Source organism: Myotis davidii, unplaced genomic scaffold (genome assembly GCF_000327345.1).
Source record: "Myotis davidii unplaced genomic scaffold, ASM32734v1 scaffold281, whole genome shotgun sequence".
Taxonomy (NCBI): domain Eukaryota; kingdom Metazoa; phylum Chordata; class Mammalia; order Chiroptera; family Vespertilionidae; genus Myotis; species Myotis davidii.
This window is the reverse complement of record NW_006293784.1, coordinates 5,625,224-5,642,121: the sequence shown is the minus strand read 5'-3', so window position 1 is coordinate 5,642,121 and position 16,898 is coordinate 5,625,224. Positions and strand designations below refer to the sequence as shown.

Sequence of the window (16,898 nt, the reverse complement as noted above, 5' to 3'; positions counted from 1 at the left end):
AGATGTGTGCCTGTGGGAGAGCTCCATTAGCCTCTGACAGGTAGGAAGAACTCAGCCCAAGATATTAGGTATTTGAAGAGAAGAAATCCCGGAATCATCTGAGCCAGAACTCCAGCCTTCTTTCTCTCCACCAGAGAATTTCAATTCATCTTTGATTGTTCATTCCTGTTCAGCAATTCATATTTTTTTGAACCATGTGTATTTTCTGGTTTATTCTGAGTAGTCAAAGAACAACTTATAATGGGGAAAATTGCAAGTCTTACTTACCCCAACCTTTTGGGGTGACCGAAGAGGTTCTTTCTTGACAAGTTTAAGATAAAAAGCTGCTGGGAGAATGAAGATCAGCATGGTGGCAGAGGAAGCCCCTGAGGAGAGAAACACCGGACAGGTCAACGTCTTACATAGCAGACCTGACTCAGCAAAGCAAAGACACCAGATCTAAAGCTGCCCTAATCTTAGCACTAAATCCACTATAAGATCCTCTGTGTTGCTTATTCAAAGGAGATATGTTTATAAGGAAAATTAAACTATACCTAACATTATAGCTGCAGACTAAGTACACATAACCTATAATCAATAATAAAACAACCAAATGTTACAAATTTACAGGAAATTAATCCTATATAATAAAAGCCCCGCGACCAAATGGCAGAATGACCAGAAGGACAGGAACAACTGAGGCCCCTCACCCTGGCTGGCCCCACCCCCAATCGGCCCCCATTGGGGCGGGCCAGCCAGACTCCACCAGTGCACGAATTTGTGCACTAGGCCTCTAGTCAGATATAATTGTTCTCACATATAAGGTTGTTATGAGAATTAAATGAGAAACAATGTCATAGCACACTGTGGGTGTTTAATTAATGTTAATATCCCAAGAACAAACTATTGGGTAATAAAATCAAAATCATTAAGTATTTTGTGCCCTAGCTGGTTTGGTTCAGTGGCTAGAGCGTCAATCTGTGGATTGAAGGGTCCCAGGTTCGATTCCAGTCAAGGGCACATGTCTGTGGTTGCCAGCTCAATCCCCAGTAGGGGGCATGCATGAGGCAGCCGATCAATGATTCTCTTTCATTGTTGTTGTTTCTATCTCTCTCTCCCCCTCCCTTCCTCTCTGAAATCAATAAAAAATAAGTATTCTGTGAATATTTGCCATATATACTTACATTAAAATTAGTCTGGCTGGACTAGGAGTATTTTCTTTAAAAAAAGAAAATCTGTACAAATAAAAGTATAGCTAAGTATATATTAACTATGGAATTAAGAAAAATGACTTTTCTGATATTAGTGATTTATTTTAAATGTCAGCATATGTAATTAATTTGGAGATACTAATAAAATCAGATAATTTAGCCAAAAGATTTTTATCTTTGAAGCCTAGATTATTATATGATCAAGCTTCTCCCGGGCAGGGATTATAGCTTCTTCTTTATAGGTGAACAATATATTTTTTTAGAATGGATGAAAGAACGGAGTAATGGCACATCTTTATTTTGCCTAGATTATCTAGTCTGGCCATCAAAGACATTTCAACTTCAGCAAACATAATTTGAGAACTGTTTTTTGCCAGGCAGTGTGCTAGGTGCAGAAGCACAAAGAAGAGAGGATACAGTCTAGCGAGGAATAGTCTAAAAGCTATACTAGAGGTAGGTGCAAGTGCTGCGGTAGCATATCATTCTGCTGTGGAAATTGGGGAGGGTATCCTAAAGGGAGTGATATGTAAGCTGGTTTTGAAAGTTGAGTACACAGTCTCCAGAATGGGGGAAGGGCATTCTGGATTCAAATGCACGAAAGCAAAATGAAACTAGATGCTGACCTTACCCATGAGAGTCATAACTTAAGACATGAAATCCTAGTTTTAAGTCATTACAAGAGTGGTCAATGCCACATACCTCAGTTGTGCTTGTATGTATTTTTCAATTATGTTTTTTTTTAAAGATTTTTTTTTTACATTGATTTCAGAGAGAGGAAGGGAAAGGGACAGAGATAGAAACATCAATGATGAGAATCATCCATCAGCTGCCTCCTCCATGCCCCCTACTGGGGATTGAGTTTGAAACCTGGTCATGTGCCCTGACTGGGAATTGATCCATGACCTCCTGGTTCATGAGTCAATGCTCAACCACTGATCCACACTGGCTGGGCCCATTATGTTTATATTCGATGAGCATATACCCACATTTTAGAACTTTTTTTGTACTTGCTAAATTTGATTTTTCTTAAAGAGGTATAAGAAAAGCATGACATCATATGTTATTTTTCTGGCAGATGATGACTTACGAGTGGTATTTACCCAAGATGGCAAAGCATTTACCAGGTGTCAACTTTCCTGGGAACCGGTGGAATCCTGTGGAAGGAGTATTACCCAGTGGAATGGTCACATTTAATCTTTATCATTTTCTTGAAATAAATAAACAGTAAGCATTCTTTTAATATAATAGCTTTTCTAAAATCTTAAGCTGTTCTAAAATTGTTTATGTAGCAGCTGTGCTTCATCCAAAAGACCAATTTTCTACACCTATTTTCCTGTCACCGGTGAGATTATCTTTGTAATTAAATTGAATATCTGTGCATAAATGAAACCAGGCAGAAATAAATGTTATTGTTCTGGGTAAAGGAAAAATAAAGACAGATTAGCAAGAATAGCAAATAAGATCTTAGCACAATTCAGAGAAGTTGGAGATGTGCCTCCTACTTGAAATCATTGCAGATGAATCGCAAGCAATTATAGTTTCCCTCTGATCAACACCATGGCCCCCTTTTAAGTGTAAAGGAAATGGCTTCCAGGAATAATCACGACATAAAAATAGCTTAAGGATTTCTTATGAAGGATAAGGCATTTTTATAAATAAGAAAAACACCTACAGCTATGTTGGCTAAGATAACATGAGAATTGTGAATTCCATACTTGAGAACATAAAATTATTCATAGTTAAGGTCAAGAATAAATAACTCCTCCAACAGTATAGTGTTGAACATTTCTCCTGTCTGTGAAATGCATGCAATTGTCCAGAGTGTGAAGAAGAAAAACTTATTTCATAATTTCTATTCTCTTCTAAAGGGGACTTCAGAAATACTTTGTAAATTGCAAAGTTAAATTATCCCTTACTAAGAACATAATAATATACTTTTGGTGTTCAGAACCTGGAGTTTACTGTGCCTCATGAAGTAATATGAAGGTAATGGATATAAACGTGCTGTGACAGTAACATTTAATTGTTCTATTTTGGATTAAAATTCTAAGTACCATTAGCATCACCAAATAGGCGTGTATGTGTGTGTGTGTGTGTGTGTGTGTGTGTGTGTGTGTGTGTATTGTGTTGCACATTTATTGAATATGCCTTGTTCTAGCTTATATTAGGCCCTGGCATTATAATGAGACCAGTTCCAAATTTAAGTAGACCACAACCCAGTTGTATATAAACATGGGTACAAATACAACTGGCCATAATATGATAGGATAAGCTCTATTCTAGCAAAGCTTTGTCAAGTGTGAGACCCAGTAAGTGTTCAGTATATGTCTCCTGAATGGATGATTTAACTGACAGTATAAGCCAAGTGTTCTAGGAGCATGCTTGAGGAAGCAATGAATTCTGCCTCGGGGCATTCGTTCAACATTTATTTAATAAATATTGGGTGTCCAATGTGTCCAAACAACTATACTAGTCACAGCTGCATGGATATCCCTGCAATTACAGTGTTTTCCGATACACTTACAGGTGCTATCTTAACTATGAAACAGATAAATTATAGTATCATCTGGTAAGTGTGATGATGTTAGTATGTGCAGAATGTTGGAGACCTAAAGGCTAAGTAGGAATTTGTCAAGTGGGTGGGAGAAGGCTGACTCAAGGGAGTTGCATGTGCAGAGTCATGGAAAGGACCTGCTGAGCTCCAGGGACACAGGGGTGGTCCAGTGAGATCAGAGCTCAGGGCTTAGAGTGCTAGCTGAGGGGATGAGTGTCGAGGGATGGTGGGGCCCTGGTCCTGAAGGGATTTATTCTATAGGCATGGATGAGGCCTTTCCTCATTATGGAAATATCTCGTGCTCCTTGTGGAAACTTAGATGATACAGACAAGTATAAAGAAGATCAATATCATCTGTCTTTCAAGGACAATCACGTTAACACTTTAGGAAGCTTTTTGGGATTCCATTTATTTTTAACAAATTATTTATTTATATGCACACATACATACACTTGTATAATATATTTTACATATCTGGGGTAATACTGAGTTTCCTGTCAGTTTTTCACCTAATATCTTATTATGAGCATTCCCCCACGCACACAATAAATGGTCTTCATTAACATCATTTTTGGAGCTATATAGTATTCTCACATAGATTCATGATAACTTACCAAGTATTGTTGGGTATTATTGTTTCTAGACTTTTGCTATTGTAATACAGCATGGTGACGAACATTCTGAGTGTTTTTTCATATGAATGTCAAATTGTCCAAATGTTATTTGTTGAAAACATTATCCTTTCTTCACTGAATTGCCTTTGTACCTTTCTGTGTATTTAAAAAAAAAAATCCTTCTGGGTTTTTTTTTAAATAGTATTTTCATGTGGTTTCTTCTAGATAAAATATACGTAGGATCATGTTTTATTATTCATTCTGACAATATCTACTTTTCATTTATCTACTTTTCATTGGTGTATTTAGACCTTTTGCATTTAGTGTAAATATTGATATGTTCAGATGTATGTCTTCCATTTATTATTTGCTTTTTGTTTGTTCCCTCTTTTTTATTCCACTGTTTGCCTTTTCCTGCCGTCTTTTAGATAATTTGATTTTTCTAGTATTCCATTCTAAATTCTTTATTGGGATTTTTACCATGTCTTTTGGTGAATTATTTTTAGTGGTTGCTCTTGGGATTACAGTATACATACTTTACTTTTCGCAGTCTATTTAGGATCATATTTTAGTACTTCAAGTGGAATATAGAAAACTTACTGCTACATAAGTCCCTTTAACCATCCCACTTTGATTGTGTTGTCATATGTATTATATCGACATGTGATCATTTTCAACTGTCATCTCTAATAATAAAAGCATAATATGCTAATTAGACTGAACGTTCTTCTGGACAACCTTCCAGACAAAACCAGGGCTGCGAGGGGAGCCCAGGTCCCAGGTGCCAGAGGGAAGCTGGTGCTGGCAGCCGGGGGAAGGAAGGCCTACTCTTGCACGAATTTCATGCATCAGTCCTCTGGTACATATATATTTAAAATTTAAGATGAAAAATTGTCTAAAATATTAATACATATATTTACCAGTTCTGTTGCTCTCCCTTCATTCCTGATATTCCGAGTTTCCCTCTTGTATTAATTATTGCTCTCGCATCTGAAGGTATTCCTTTAACATTTCTTTTACATCAAGACTATTATGCAATGAATTTTCTTAGTTCTCCTTTATCAGAAAATGTATTTCACCTTTACTTTTGATGTATATTTCTAGATATGGAATAATGGGTTGATAATTCTTCTCCCCACTCCCAGCACTTTATTTTTATTTTTTTATTGATTTCTGAGAGGAAGGGAGAGAGAGATAGAAACATCAGTGATGACAGATAATCATCGATCCGTTGCCTCCTGCGTGCCTCCTATTGGGGATCGAGCCCGCAACTGGGGCATGTGCCCTGACTGGAATCAAACCATGATCTCCTGGTTCATAGGTCAATGCTCAAGCACTGTGCCACACTGACTGGGCCACCAGCATTTTAAAAATGTTACTTTACATACTTTTGACCTGCATGGTTTCTGTTGAGAAATCCAGAGTCATTCAAATCATTGCTTTCTTGTGTGATGAAATGTGTTGTTTTCCTTGTTTGCTTTCAAGATTATTTGTCTTTAGTTTTAAGGAGTTTGATGATGGTATACATGGCCATAGATTTCTTAGAATTTAACTTGTTTGGGGTTCATTGAGTTTCTTTTTTTTCCCAATTTTATTTTATTTTAATTTCTTTATTGATTAAGGTATTATATATGTGTCCTTATCCTCCCCCCAATGCCTCCCCCCCCACTTATGCCCTCGCCCCCCTGTTGTCTGTGTCCATTGGTTAGGCTTATATGCATGCATACAAGTCCAGTTTCTTGAATCAGTAAGGTGTGTCTTTTCCAAAATTTGGGAGCTTTTCAGACATTATTTTTTAAACATTTTTCTCTTTTAGAATTCTGATGATACGAATGTTTTTGCTCCACAGGTGGTTTCTTATAATGTCACAAACAGATAGGTTTTATCATGTATGTCTGTTTACTTCTCCCAGCCCCCCAAACAGCTTTTTTCACACTAATGTAAATTTCAAACAATCTGTTTGGGAAAGATTTAAATAAACCGAAATGGTTGCAACTGGCTTATTGGTGACTAAGGTTTAGGGAGTCAAAAATGACCCATCATGAGTTACATTTATTTAACATTTAGAACTTTAAGGTAAAAATATACCTTTTTTCCCCTGTTTTCTATAGAAAAGAAACGTTTGTTTGCATAGGAATTCATGAAGGTGACCCAACCTGGCAAAAGAACTATTCACTTTGGCCATGGGGCTCTTGTGACAAATTGGTTCCTTCTGAGATCGTATTCAACCCTGAGGAGTGGATTAAACTTACAAGAAATATCTATAACTGGACTGAAGAATATGGACGGTATGAATAGAGTAATGTTTTTTATCAGAGTATAGCAATTTGTGTGCCTAAAAAAACACTCTTTTGAGGTGCCTTTAAATTTTTTGGATATTTTCTATTTTTATTAGTTATTAATATAGTCATTTGCTGCCCATGGAGTATCATAATAGAGAAAGAGAATATGTATTTCTTGTCCTCATGTTTGAAGAACAGTGGGACAATGGAAGGGAAAGGGAGGTTGTGGTTGAGTGGACATAATAGTTAGATGCATGGAACTCCTGTAATGCATATTGTCTGCCAGCCTGTATCTCATATCCTTAAGGTGGAAGAGATTCATTAACTACGGCTGAGCTTTAAAAGTCACTCTGGGTCCTAGCCAGTGTTGCTCAATGGTTATAGAGTTGGTCGTCTCTGGTTGTGGGTTCCATTCCCAGTCAACGGCATGTACCTGGGTTGCAGGTTCAATTCCTAGCCCTGGTCGGGGTGGGTGCAAAAGGCAACCAATTGATGTGTGTTTCTCACATTAATGTTTCTCCTTCTCTTTTTCTCTATTCTCTCTCCCTCCCTCCTTCTCTCCCTCCCTCCCTTCCTCTCTCCCTCCCTCCCTTCCTCTCTCCCTCCCTCCCTTCCTCCCTTCTACTCTCTCTAAAAAAAATGGGAAAAATATTCTCAGTGAGGATTAACAAAAAGAAAGTCACTCTGTAGCATGTGATAGTTTCCATATCATACACTGGTCATATTTTTCTTTCTTCTAGAGTGGCAGCTAACTTCTCTATAGGGAAGACTGGGACTTGAAATTTTCTTCACAATTGTTTATGTTGTTTTGGGCATGGCTACTCTTCCTTGAAGCAACTTTCTCCCATATGGAAACTGAGTCACCATCTAAAGAAAGGTGCCTCCATTGCCTATGTTTAAAATATGAATTATTTAAAGATTAGATAATTATTGCTTATAGTTCCAGGACAACAGGCAAGATCATATGAAAAATGCTCTAAAGTATGTTTTAATCAAATCGAGCAAACGGACCACATTGCTGTGCATGAACCAGAGGTGGGTAGGTAGGTCTACATCAGAGCACCCTGAGACCACCGTGGGGAGAATATAGAAAATAACCTCTTCTGTAAACAGCTGATGACAGTACAGTACAAGGACACAACATAAATCATTTTCGTTCAGTCAAAATGGATACATAAGAGAACATTTAATTAAGAGAAAAAGAAAATCAGTAAATAGTTTAGCCAGTGCTCCTTGAGCAGCATCTAGCTCCAGCAATGATGTAGCAAAGCCAGGAGGCCCTTCTCTTCAGGCCTGTCCCCTTGCTTCCCAGCTCGTTGGCTCTTAGCTGTGTCCATAGAGTAGCTGAGGCCTTAGCCCTGCCCCTTTGCCTGGCTGACAGTGACAGTTCTTAGAACAGCTGGCTCCCTAAATGCCTCCAGCCTCTTCCCACCAATCCTTTGTTTGCTCCCATGAGGCACTGGGGCCCATTATGCAGATTAAGAACACATTTACCAAAATTTCAAATTGCTAACAACCCACCTTTTCTAGGAGAATACTTTTTTTTATTTCAGTCTCTATTGGTACATCAAGATCCAGTCTATATTTTATTTTTTTATCCTCCCCCGAGGATATTTTTTCCATTGATTTTTTTAGAGAGTGAAAGGGAGGGAGGAGGAGGGGAGAGAGAGAGACATCTACTGATTGCCTCCTGCACGAACCCTGTTGGGGATGGGGTGCAAAGCTGAAACCAAGATACGTGCCCTTGACTGGGAATTGAACCCGAGACCCTTTGGGCCACGGGCCAACACTCTAAACCACTGAATAAACCCATCCAGGGCAAGATCCAGTCTATTTCATTTGCCTTATAAGATTATAAAAGATTACATGTCCATAGCAATAAATGTGGTTGGCAGAAAAACGTCACTGTTTTCTTGTAACTACAGGTTTGATCCATCTTCTTGGGAATCTGTGGCCAATGAGGAGATGTGGCAAGCAAGGTGACTAATCTGCACGTCTGTGTTTGCGGCCCGTTGTTAACATGGCAGAGAAGTAGCCTGTGGCACTTTTCATTGAGGAAACAGGGGTGGGTGGTGACAATAAAAATGACATTTATGGGCAATCATTTTGTTTGAGGCATTGTACTAGTCATTATGATGAGTACCCTCATTTCATCCTCACAACAACCTATCTGAAAGTTATTATTATCCCCATTTTACAAAAGACCACACTGGAGGTGGAGAGGGTGCTTGTCCAAGGCCACTTAGCTGCTAGTGCCGATCTGACGCGGATCTGTGCTCTCCCACCTCAGCTAAGCCAGAGTGAGTGTGATGGAGCAGAAGCTGATAATGACCGTGCCCACGTGTAATGTTCTAGTTAATTACTTAGGCACGTATTACATACTTCCTAGAAGCCAGGCATAGTGCCTGGCACAGAGACTGCACACATGAATACGACACAGTCCCTACCCTCGAGCTGCTCAGACTATGGAGCAATCAGATACGTTAAAAGAGATCTGAATATGAATGTGCTTCATGCTATACATTTCTGTTCTTCCTGTATGGAACGCTTCATGGTGATGCTATTGATTCTCTTGGTTCCTGTCATTTAAAAATAATTCAAAATCCCTAATGCTAACAGACTTTGGCCGAAATATTAATGTAAAAGTTCTAAATGATACAGTGGTGGGTCCCATGTACATAGGACGTACTTCCTGCTGCAAAGGCAGGAAGCTCACTCCGGGCCAGGGACTGTGCTTTGCACCGAGGCTTGACTTAAGGTGTATGTATAAAGAGTTTACTTATAAGTATAAAGAAGTTTAAAAAAAGTTGTCAAGAAATTAACAATTTTAAAAATAGATATACTATAGTTTATGCAATAGTGTTTATGAAAATATCAGAAAACGGCATATTTCAAGTTATCAGCCTAGTTATAAAGAAAAATACTTTGAAGAACTGAACAAAGATATACCATATGTTTGCACAATTCTTCTCTATGATTGAATGCGGGAAAGCTGGGGGAGCAGTCACATAAAAGAAGAAAGCCGGTTATTATTTGGTTGGGTGTTGATTTAATTGGTGTGCTGAATACAATTTGGATGAGTTCGCGTGGTCAAAGCGTGCAGCCACCTTTGAGGAGCTGGTCACACACGGCCTGAGCCATTGCGACGGGCACCAAACTCAGCAAGTCCCCTGCTCCCTGCTTCTCTTGCATAACAATAGTGCACATCTTGGGGGGAAATGATGTATAATGATGATGAACATAGATTTTTTCTAAAAGATCTGGCAATCAGTGTGAAAGCAGTGTCTTGGCATTTGGGGGAAGAAGGGGTTACTGTTGGTGCAGGTAAACGTTTGAATCTGAGAGAAGTAAAAATGATGCAATAAAGGGTTTTGTGTATTCTTTATCAGTGGAAAAGTCTGGCAGATAAATTTGAAATTGACAGCATGATTTTAATGAAGTGTTTTCCCCTCACCCTTCTAGGATGAAAACACCGTTCTTCATTTTTAACCTGGCAGAAACTGTAAATGTGCCTTCAAATGTGAAAGCTCAACTCTATACTCACGCATATAATGTATGGTATACTTCTTGATATATCAGTATATTAGAGGCCCAGTGCACAAAATTCGTGCACTCGGGATGGGGGGAGGGTCCCTCAGCCTGGCCTGTTCCCCCTCGCAGTCCGGGAGCCCATGGGGAGTGGGCCTAAGCCATCAGTTAAACATCGTTAGCCCTGCCGCAGAGGTGGGAGAGTCTCCTGCCACTGTTGCTGCGCTCGCCAGCCATCAACCTGGCTTTTGGTAGAGTGGTGCCGCCCTGTGGGAGCGCATTGACCATCAGGGGGCAGATGCTCAATGCAGGAGCTGCCTCCGGTGGTCAGTGCATGTCATAGCAACCGGTCGTTCCGCCATTTGGTCGATTTGCATATTACCCTTTTATTATATAGGATTTGGTGGGAGGGTGGGAGTTGTTGGGATGGAGAGAGGGTGTGTCACAGAGTTTTTACTTTTTAGTTTCCAGCTTTATTTGCCATTATAAAGCAGTGTAAATGGGAAAAATACTCATGTATCACAAATAATACTAAAGTAAATGGCTGTCATTGGCAAAATAATGGTCCCCCTGAAGATGTCCAGAACCTGTGACCTTACGTGGTGGCAGGGACGTGGCAGAGGTGGTTGAGGATCTGGAGGTGGGGAGATTATCCTGGGTCATATCCAGGTGGCCCAGTGTCCTCACAAGGGTCCTCATGAAGAGGGAGGCAGGAGGGTCAGAGCCTGGGAAGGAGATGCGACAGTGCAGGTAGAGGCCAAAGAGGAAGAACTGAAGATGCTATGCAGGTGGCCTGGGAGATGAGGAAGGGACCACAATTAGGGAGTACAGGCAGCCTCTGGACGCTGGAAACGGCAAAGAAACGGGTTTTAGAGCCTGCTGATTTTACAGTTCCCTTGATTTTATGACTTTTGACCTCCAGCAGTGTAAAGTGATAAATTCGTATTGTTTTATGCCCCTATATTGTGGTGATTTGTTACCATAGTAATGGGAAACTAACTTTATTTAGAAAAGAAGTTCTGACAGGCCGCCCTCTATTGCAGGAGTCATGACCCTGAGACACTTAAAACGACAGGCCATGGCTGGTGGAGATTTCATGAGAAAGATGAAGGGGAAGAGCATAGCTTTGTCTTCTGACTGTGGTCCCAGGAAGCCAAACAAACGTTGAGACCCAACCACACTAAGGGTCTTAGTAGAATTTTGAAAACTTGATGAAGTAAAGAACAGGAACAGTTCCCGAGCGCTTGCTCTGTGCTGGGGAGTGTGCCCGCCCTTTCCATGTGTCCCTCATCAGAGGGAGGATCAGGAAGAGAATAGGAAGAGGAAAAAGACTATGGGAAAAGCTAGAAAACAATGCCAAGCGAATGGCAGGGTGGAGGGCAGGCCCTAGCTGGGTAGCTCAGTTGGTTAGAGAGTTGTCCCGATATACCAAGGTTGCAGGTTTAATCTCTAATCACAGCACATACAAGAATCAACCAGTGAATTTATAAATAAGTGGAACGACAAATCTCTATCAAATCAATAAATTACACAATTTTAATTTAAATTAAAAAAAGAGAAAGAGTAGGGTTTAACTTCCTACTTATTTTTGGTGTATTTCAAAGTATATTCATGAAAGTGCAGGATGACTTTCCTGTTTTGTGAAGTGAAGGAAACTTCAGGGGAAATTGCTTTAAAAAGCAACTCAAACACTGAAGATTATAAAATGTCAAAATGGCATATCATGCATGGGTTGTGGAACTTTTCATGTGGATGCTATTTAAAAATAAATTAGAAATGCATTTGTCTGCTCTAGAGTAGGCATTGGGGAAATAGATAATATATTGGGTTCCTTTCAAGTGAGTGATATGGCGAATACAGTCGTAATTCAGAAAGCACTTGTCCCTAGAGAAAACGTGGTTGCTGTTCTGTGCTCTCATGGAGTCTTCTGTAAACTCAAGTTCCTATGGATCCCACTCCAACTTGACAATCCCAGGAAGGCTGAAATTCCCATGCAACAAGTGTAATCTTCCATTTTGCAGATATATATCTACTTTTGTTAAATTTCCATGGTTTTCCACCAAACTGTATCCCAAAAAATTCCAACTCTGTTTAATTAATACTACCTCTGGTGTTGAGAAATAAAATTTCTAATTCCCGTGGGCAAAGTTTTCACTATCAAAAGTGTAATTACAGGATACCATGAAGATTTTTAATGTTTCATTCTAAAGATATCGCTTAAAGTCTGTTATGCTTGGCCTGTTCGATGCTGGGTTTGTTTTAATATTGCTATTGTTATTACTGTTGTTTTAAATGTAGAGAGAAATTTATGTAAAAATGAGGGACAGAATTTAAATTCCTTCAAGCTCTTTTCCCATGCAGTTTTCTAAAGAAAGCTATTTTTTTTTCTCCAACAGCTAAATTTAGAGTTTCAACCTCTCTGCCTAGTGAGTAAATAGCTTTCCATGCATTAGAACTAAATCTCTTTCCCGGAACATCTTTCTGCGGGAGGAGCATTTGTCCTGACGCAGTGTGTCCTAGGCTTCCTCTGCAACATCTGAAAAACCCCAGAAGCAGTTCTAGACGGAGCACATTTGCCTCCTGCCACTGCAGTAATTACAGTAGCATCCTTGCATTTTCTGCATGGCCTGGCAACGATTAGATTTCTACCGCAGGCTGCTTGGATTTTTTTTTTCTTGTGTTATTCATTCTTCTGTGTTTTCTGGTGTTTTTGGAGGGGGGAAAGTAAAGGGATAAGAATGAAATACCATCATTTTTCTGTCTTCCAGCTTTATAAGGAGATTGTCTATTTACAAAAGGAACACCCAGTGAATTGGCATAAGAACTATGCCATCGCCTGCGAGCGGATGCTGCACCTTCGGGAAGGAGGCGCAGACCCTGAAGTCTTGTTATCAGAAACCATCAGACATTTCCGCCTCTACACTCAGAGAGCCCAGAATGACCCGCAGCTGGCTGATATTTCAGCCGCCCTAAAGCACCTAAGAAAAGAACTGCAGAGTCTGAGAAATAGGAAAAATGCCTGAGACAGCAAAATGTGGAAAACCTGCTTGTCATCCTGCTTCCAAATTTTTGAGGTCCAAAACTTTTTCTTCAGAGAAAAGAAACTGATAAATGGAAGATTTAAGTCACTTCCCAGATTGAAGTAATTGGGAGGGTTAGGGGTGGGGTGGTTGTGACTGAATTGTGCTGTTTATACAAAATCTGTTTATTCCCTGTCCCCAAGTTAGCATTTCAGGGAGAATCTTCCGAACATCCTTCCCACTTTCACAACTTTTCACCTAATGATGTTGCTCCATTAGATTCTAAAAGAAAATGGACTCTATTCATATACTTAAAATATTGACTGTGAATCTTTTAAGGGCCCTGCTTATTGGGATCAGTTTTGAAGCTTAAATTCTTCAAACATTAATACCATACCAAAGACATTTTCTGTTTCCCAAAAGTGGCTTTAAAAAAAAAAAAAAAAACCACAAAGTGGATCTTGTTTTGCTGCAAGTCAGAATTCTTTTATTTTTTATTTTTTATTAGCTGTGGTTGTTACATAATCTCCTGTTTCAAGCTAAACACCAACCGATGATATTTTGAAAAAAGTTGGAGTTTTGTCTCAGGCAGTTCTCTGAAAGCACTGAAAAATAAAGCTAATTCATTGTTTGCTTTTTTCCAGTCATGTAAACTGGTTGGCCAGTAAAAAGAATTTTTTAATTCCTTAATTAATTTTATATTTATGTTTTGCTTCTGTTTGTACTCATAAATCTGGGCCCAATAATTAGGCTCCTACTGCCAAAATGCAAAAAAAAAAAAGGGCGGGGATTCGAGGGGGAGGATGGGGAAATGGTTCAATAAATTCATTTTTGTTACAAGGATCTTTTATACATATTACTAAAGAGAACATAGTAAGAAATGCAAATAATGGTTCTTTATTTTATTATGACAGTTAATTAATAGCAACCTGTTTTAATGAATAAAGTCACTCAGAGTCCTTCAGCACTTCCTAAGTAGAGGCCCGAATCCGTAGGGATTCTTTCCCCCCGATTGTATAGCTCCGAGACGCCGAGCACTATATAGGCCCCTGTATAGAAATGCTCACTAATGAAGAGGGAGGGCTAGAAGCTTGTCTGCATTCAAAGATCACTGGTGAGTCATTCAGCAAGAAAAGGCCCCTTACCAGGAATAGTCACAGTTCCGTGGCATTGTACTAGCAAAAGGGTCTGATCAAAGGTCTCCCGTGGAGCTTGCATGGTTCCCTTTCATACTACGACCATAATTAAAACCACTAATTCTCTTTTAAAATGCTGCAGGATGCCATGTAGGCATCTGTCTGGAGTGTCCTTTGTGATGTCATAAGCTGTTAAGGACCAGCGCCGAGGGCTTTTGAGTGAAATGCCAGTCATGAAGGTGCTTCAAGACAAGGGTGCCTCTAAAAGCTTGACAGGGCCTTGACTGCACAATTCGAGCTGAATTTGCCCCTTGTCAGCTGCCAGTAAATAAATCTCAAAGGGGGAAAAGCTGAAGTTTCATTACCTGATCCATGGGGCTTTGTTGGTTTTGGCACCACACAGGGGAAGCTCTTGCCCCTCCATTCTCTGGATTTGAAGATGTCCATTGGAGCCTGCAGTGCCTGGACAGGGTTCAGAGCGGAACCTTTTGAAGAGTGTCAATAGTTGTAACAGTTCAGCTGTTAGGAAGACAAATAAATGGAGGAGCTCATTAATCCGCTTTTGGCTCTCAGTGCCTTTTGCCCTTTTATCACAGCCTTATTAGGCTCCTACTCATCTTGAACCAGAAAAAAATGAATTGAAGTTGTTGAGTACTAATTGGCAAAGACTTTTAATCATGGGCCAAGAACTTTCACTGACTTGAAAGTAACTTCTCCACAGGGAGGAACCGAAAACCTGGTTTACCTTAAAACAAAAACCTGTTGGAGTTCAGCGTGGTGTGAAAATTTAAGGGAGCGTTGGCAAATTCTCCAAGTTTACCCATTTGAAAGAAAGTATGTAAGATGATGATTTCCACTTTTCTAAAATCAAGTATAATAAAAATCATAAACGTGCCCTAGAAATGCATTGTCTTTATTGGTTCAGAAAAGAGATTGCATACATGAGATGATCATGTCTGTTTCTGAACATCTATATGTATATGGATGTAAATCTTTGAGCATCTCTACATACATGTGGTATTGAAGGAACCTTATTAAAAGTAGTATTTCCTACTTAGAGCCTTAAGAATGGCCAATGAAGACATTTTCCTTTTTGAGCATATCTGCTTTTTCAGTTTGTCTAGACGCTAGCTATGTATATCTAGATAGATACATCTATGTATATCTGACTGTGCTTTGTGTATTGACCATTGTCAAATGGTGCACAGATTTTACTATGTTTGTCCAACAATGACTTTGGACCACTCCCTCTTTGAGAAAGCAATGCTATGATGGCCCAACATAGATAGGATCATAATTCTTTAAATTTTTGAAAACCATCAGTAAGTGAAAACATAGCAAGCTGAGCTGAGATTTGGGCCTGTTGGGCCTCATTCCCAGACCAACTACCTCGGAGAATCCTTTCTCTCCATTGCGTGAGGTTAAACAAGTTGCTTGCTTTCTCTCTCTCTCTCACTTTCCTTGGCTGCTGCACAAACACCGTAACATCTGACAGAAGGGGTTTCCTTCAGTCCAACCCCCGACGTGGAAGACAATGTGAAGAGGTGACTTCTCATGCGGATTTGGCCAGCATTTTCCTAGCAGTGTCCCCGGAGTGCCAGGGGTTGGCAGGGCGACAGGAACCCCACAAGGCCAACTTCTGCCTGGACTTTGGCCTGAGGAGCCAGTGGGAGCCAGCAAAACTGTCTGCCTGTCCACATGCTGCTGTGCCCTGCTGCCCAGCCCGGGGCTGGCACACACCAGGGCGAGTGGAGAAGGGGCTGTGCGGCCCGTGTCCAACAAACCTCCTCCCCTGCCCTGGTCCTGCTGATGGGAGCTGTGCTTGGTTCTTGCTGTTGACTTTGGTTCCTTATTAAAGGACCCATTTTTTTTTACAAAATGCTTTTGTTCTATTACAATGCAGCCAAGATAGAAGGGAATCAATTACTAGTGTACTCTCTTGAAATCCTCAGATAGAAATGAGGAAGTGTTATTTCTGTCCATATTCTTAGTATTTTCTGGTGATAGAATCATGATGGTTAGCCTTTATGATAATTAAATACAGCCCATTTTGAGTGCCAGGGTATGTTTGAGACCTTAATGATGGGGTATGAAGAGTGGTTTTCTTAATTTATATTTTAAAGGTTAAATAATGTGAGTCCTTAATCATAGTTTCCACCAGTATTTCTCAGAATTTAAAAATGTTAGTACTTTTAATACTAAGGAAAACAATACCAAAGATGGGGGAAGGGGGAATGGAACCTGTTACAGTAAATCCTTTTCCTCTGTTTTAATCCTGGTGTATTTTACAAATGCACCAAGGTGGGTTATTACTTAAAATTCTGTTCTAGCTGGTTCCAAGTTGTTTGGTATGTAAAGAAAATATTCCCACCCATAAGAGATCACACTGCTTTTATTCATTCTCATTTTGTTGTGTAGGCAAAACCATTCTAAGACTTATACTCACAAACAAATAAGGAATGTTTCCAGGGATTCTGGGAACATCTAAAGGCCAGGATCTTGGCACAGCATTACAGAGCAAACAGGGAGCTGAAGCTTTGAGCAGCAGTCATATTCAATGAAGACGTCATTGTC

The 16,898-nt window shown here is 39.8% G+C and overlaps 1 protein-coding gene across 1 annotated transcript in view; it reads left to right on the top strand.

Moving 5' to 3' along the window:
• The window catches only part of TMEM260 (transmembrane protein 260), a 57,535-nt gene extending 42,308 nt beyond the window's left edge, over positions 1 to 15,227 (top strand). The window contains exons 12-17 of the mRNA XM_015566493.1: positions 2,266 to 2,414; positions 6,470 to 6,646; positions 8,566 to 8,619; positions 10,103 to 10,193; positions 12,565 to 12,594; positions 12,937 to 15,227. Of these exons, the coding sequence (XP_015421979.1) occupies positions 2,266 to 2,414; positions 6,470 to 6,646; positions 8,566 to 8,619; positions 10,103 to 10,193; positions 12,565 to 12,594; positions 12,937 to 13,191 (756 nt within the window). The 3' untranslated portion in view covers positions 13,192 to 15,227. The remainder of the gene's footprint in view (positions 1 to 2,265; positions 2,415 to 6,469; positions 6,647 to 8,565; positions 8,620 to 10,102; positions 10,194 to 12,564; positions 12,595 to 12,936) is intronic.
• The last annotated feature ends 1,671 nt before the right edge of the window (positions 15,228 to 16,898 follow it).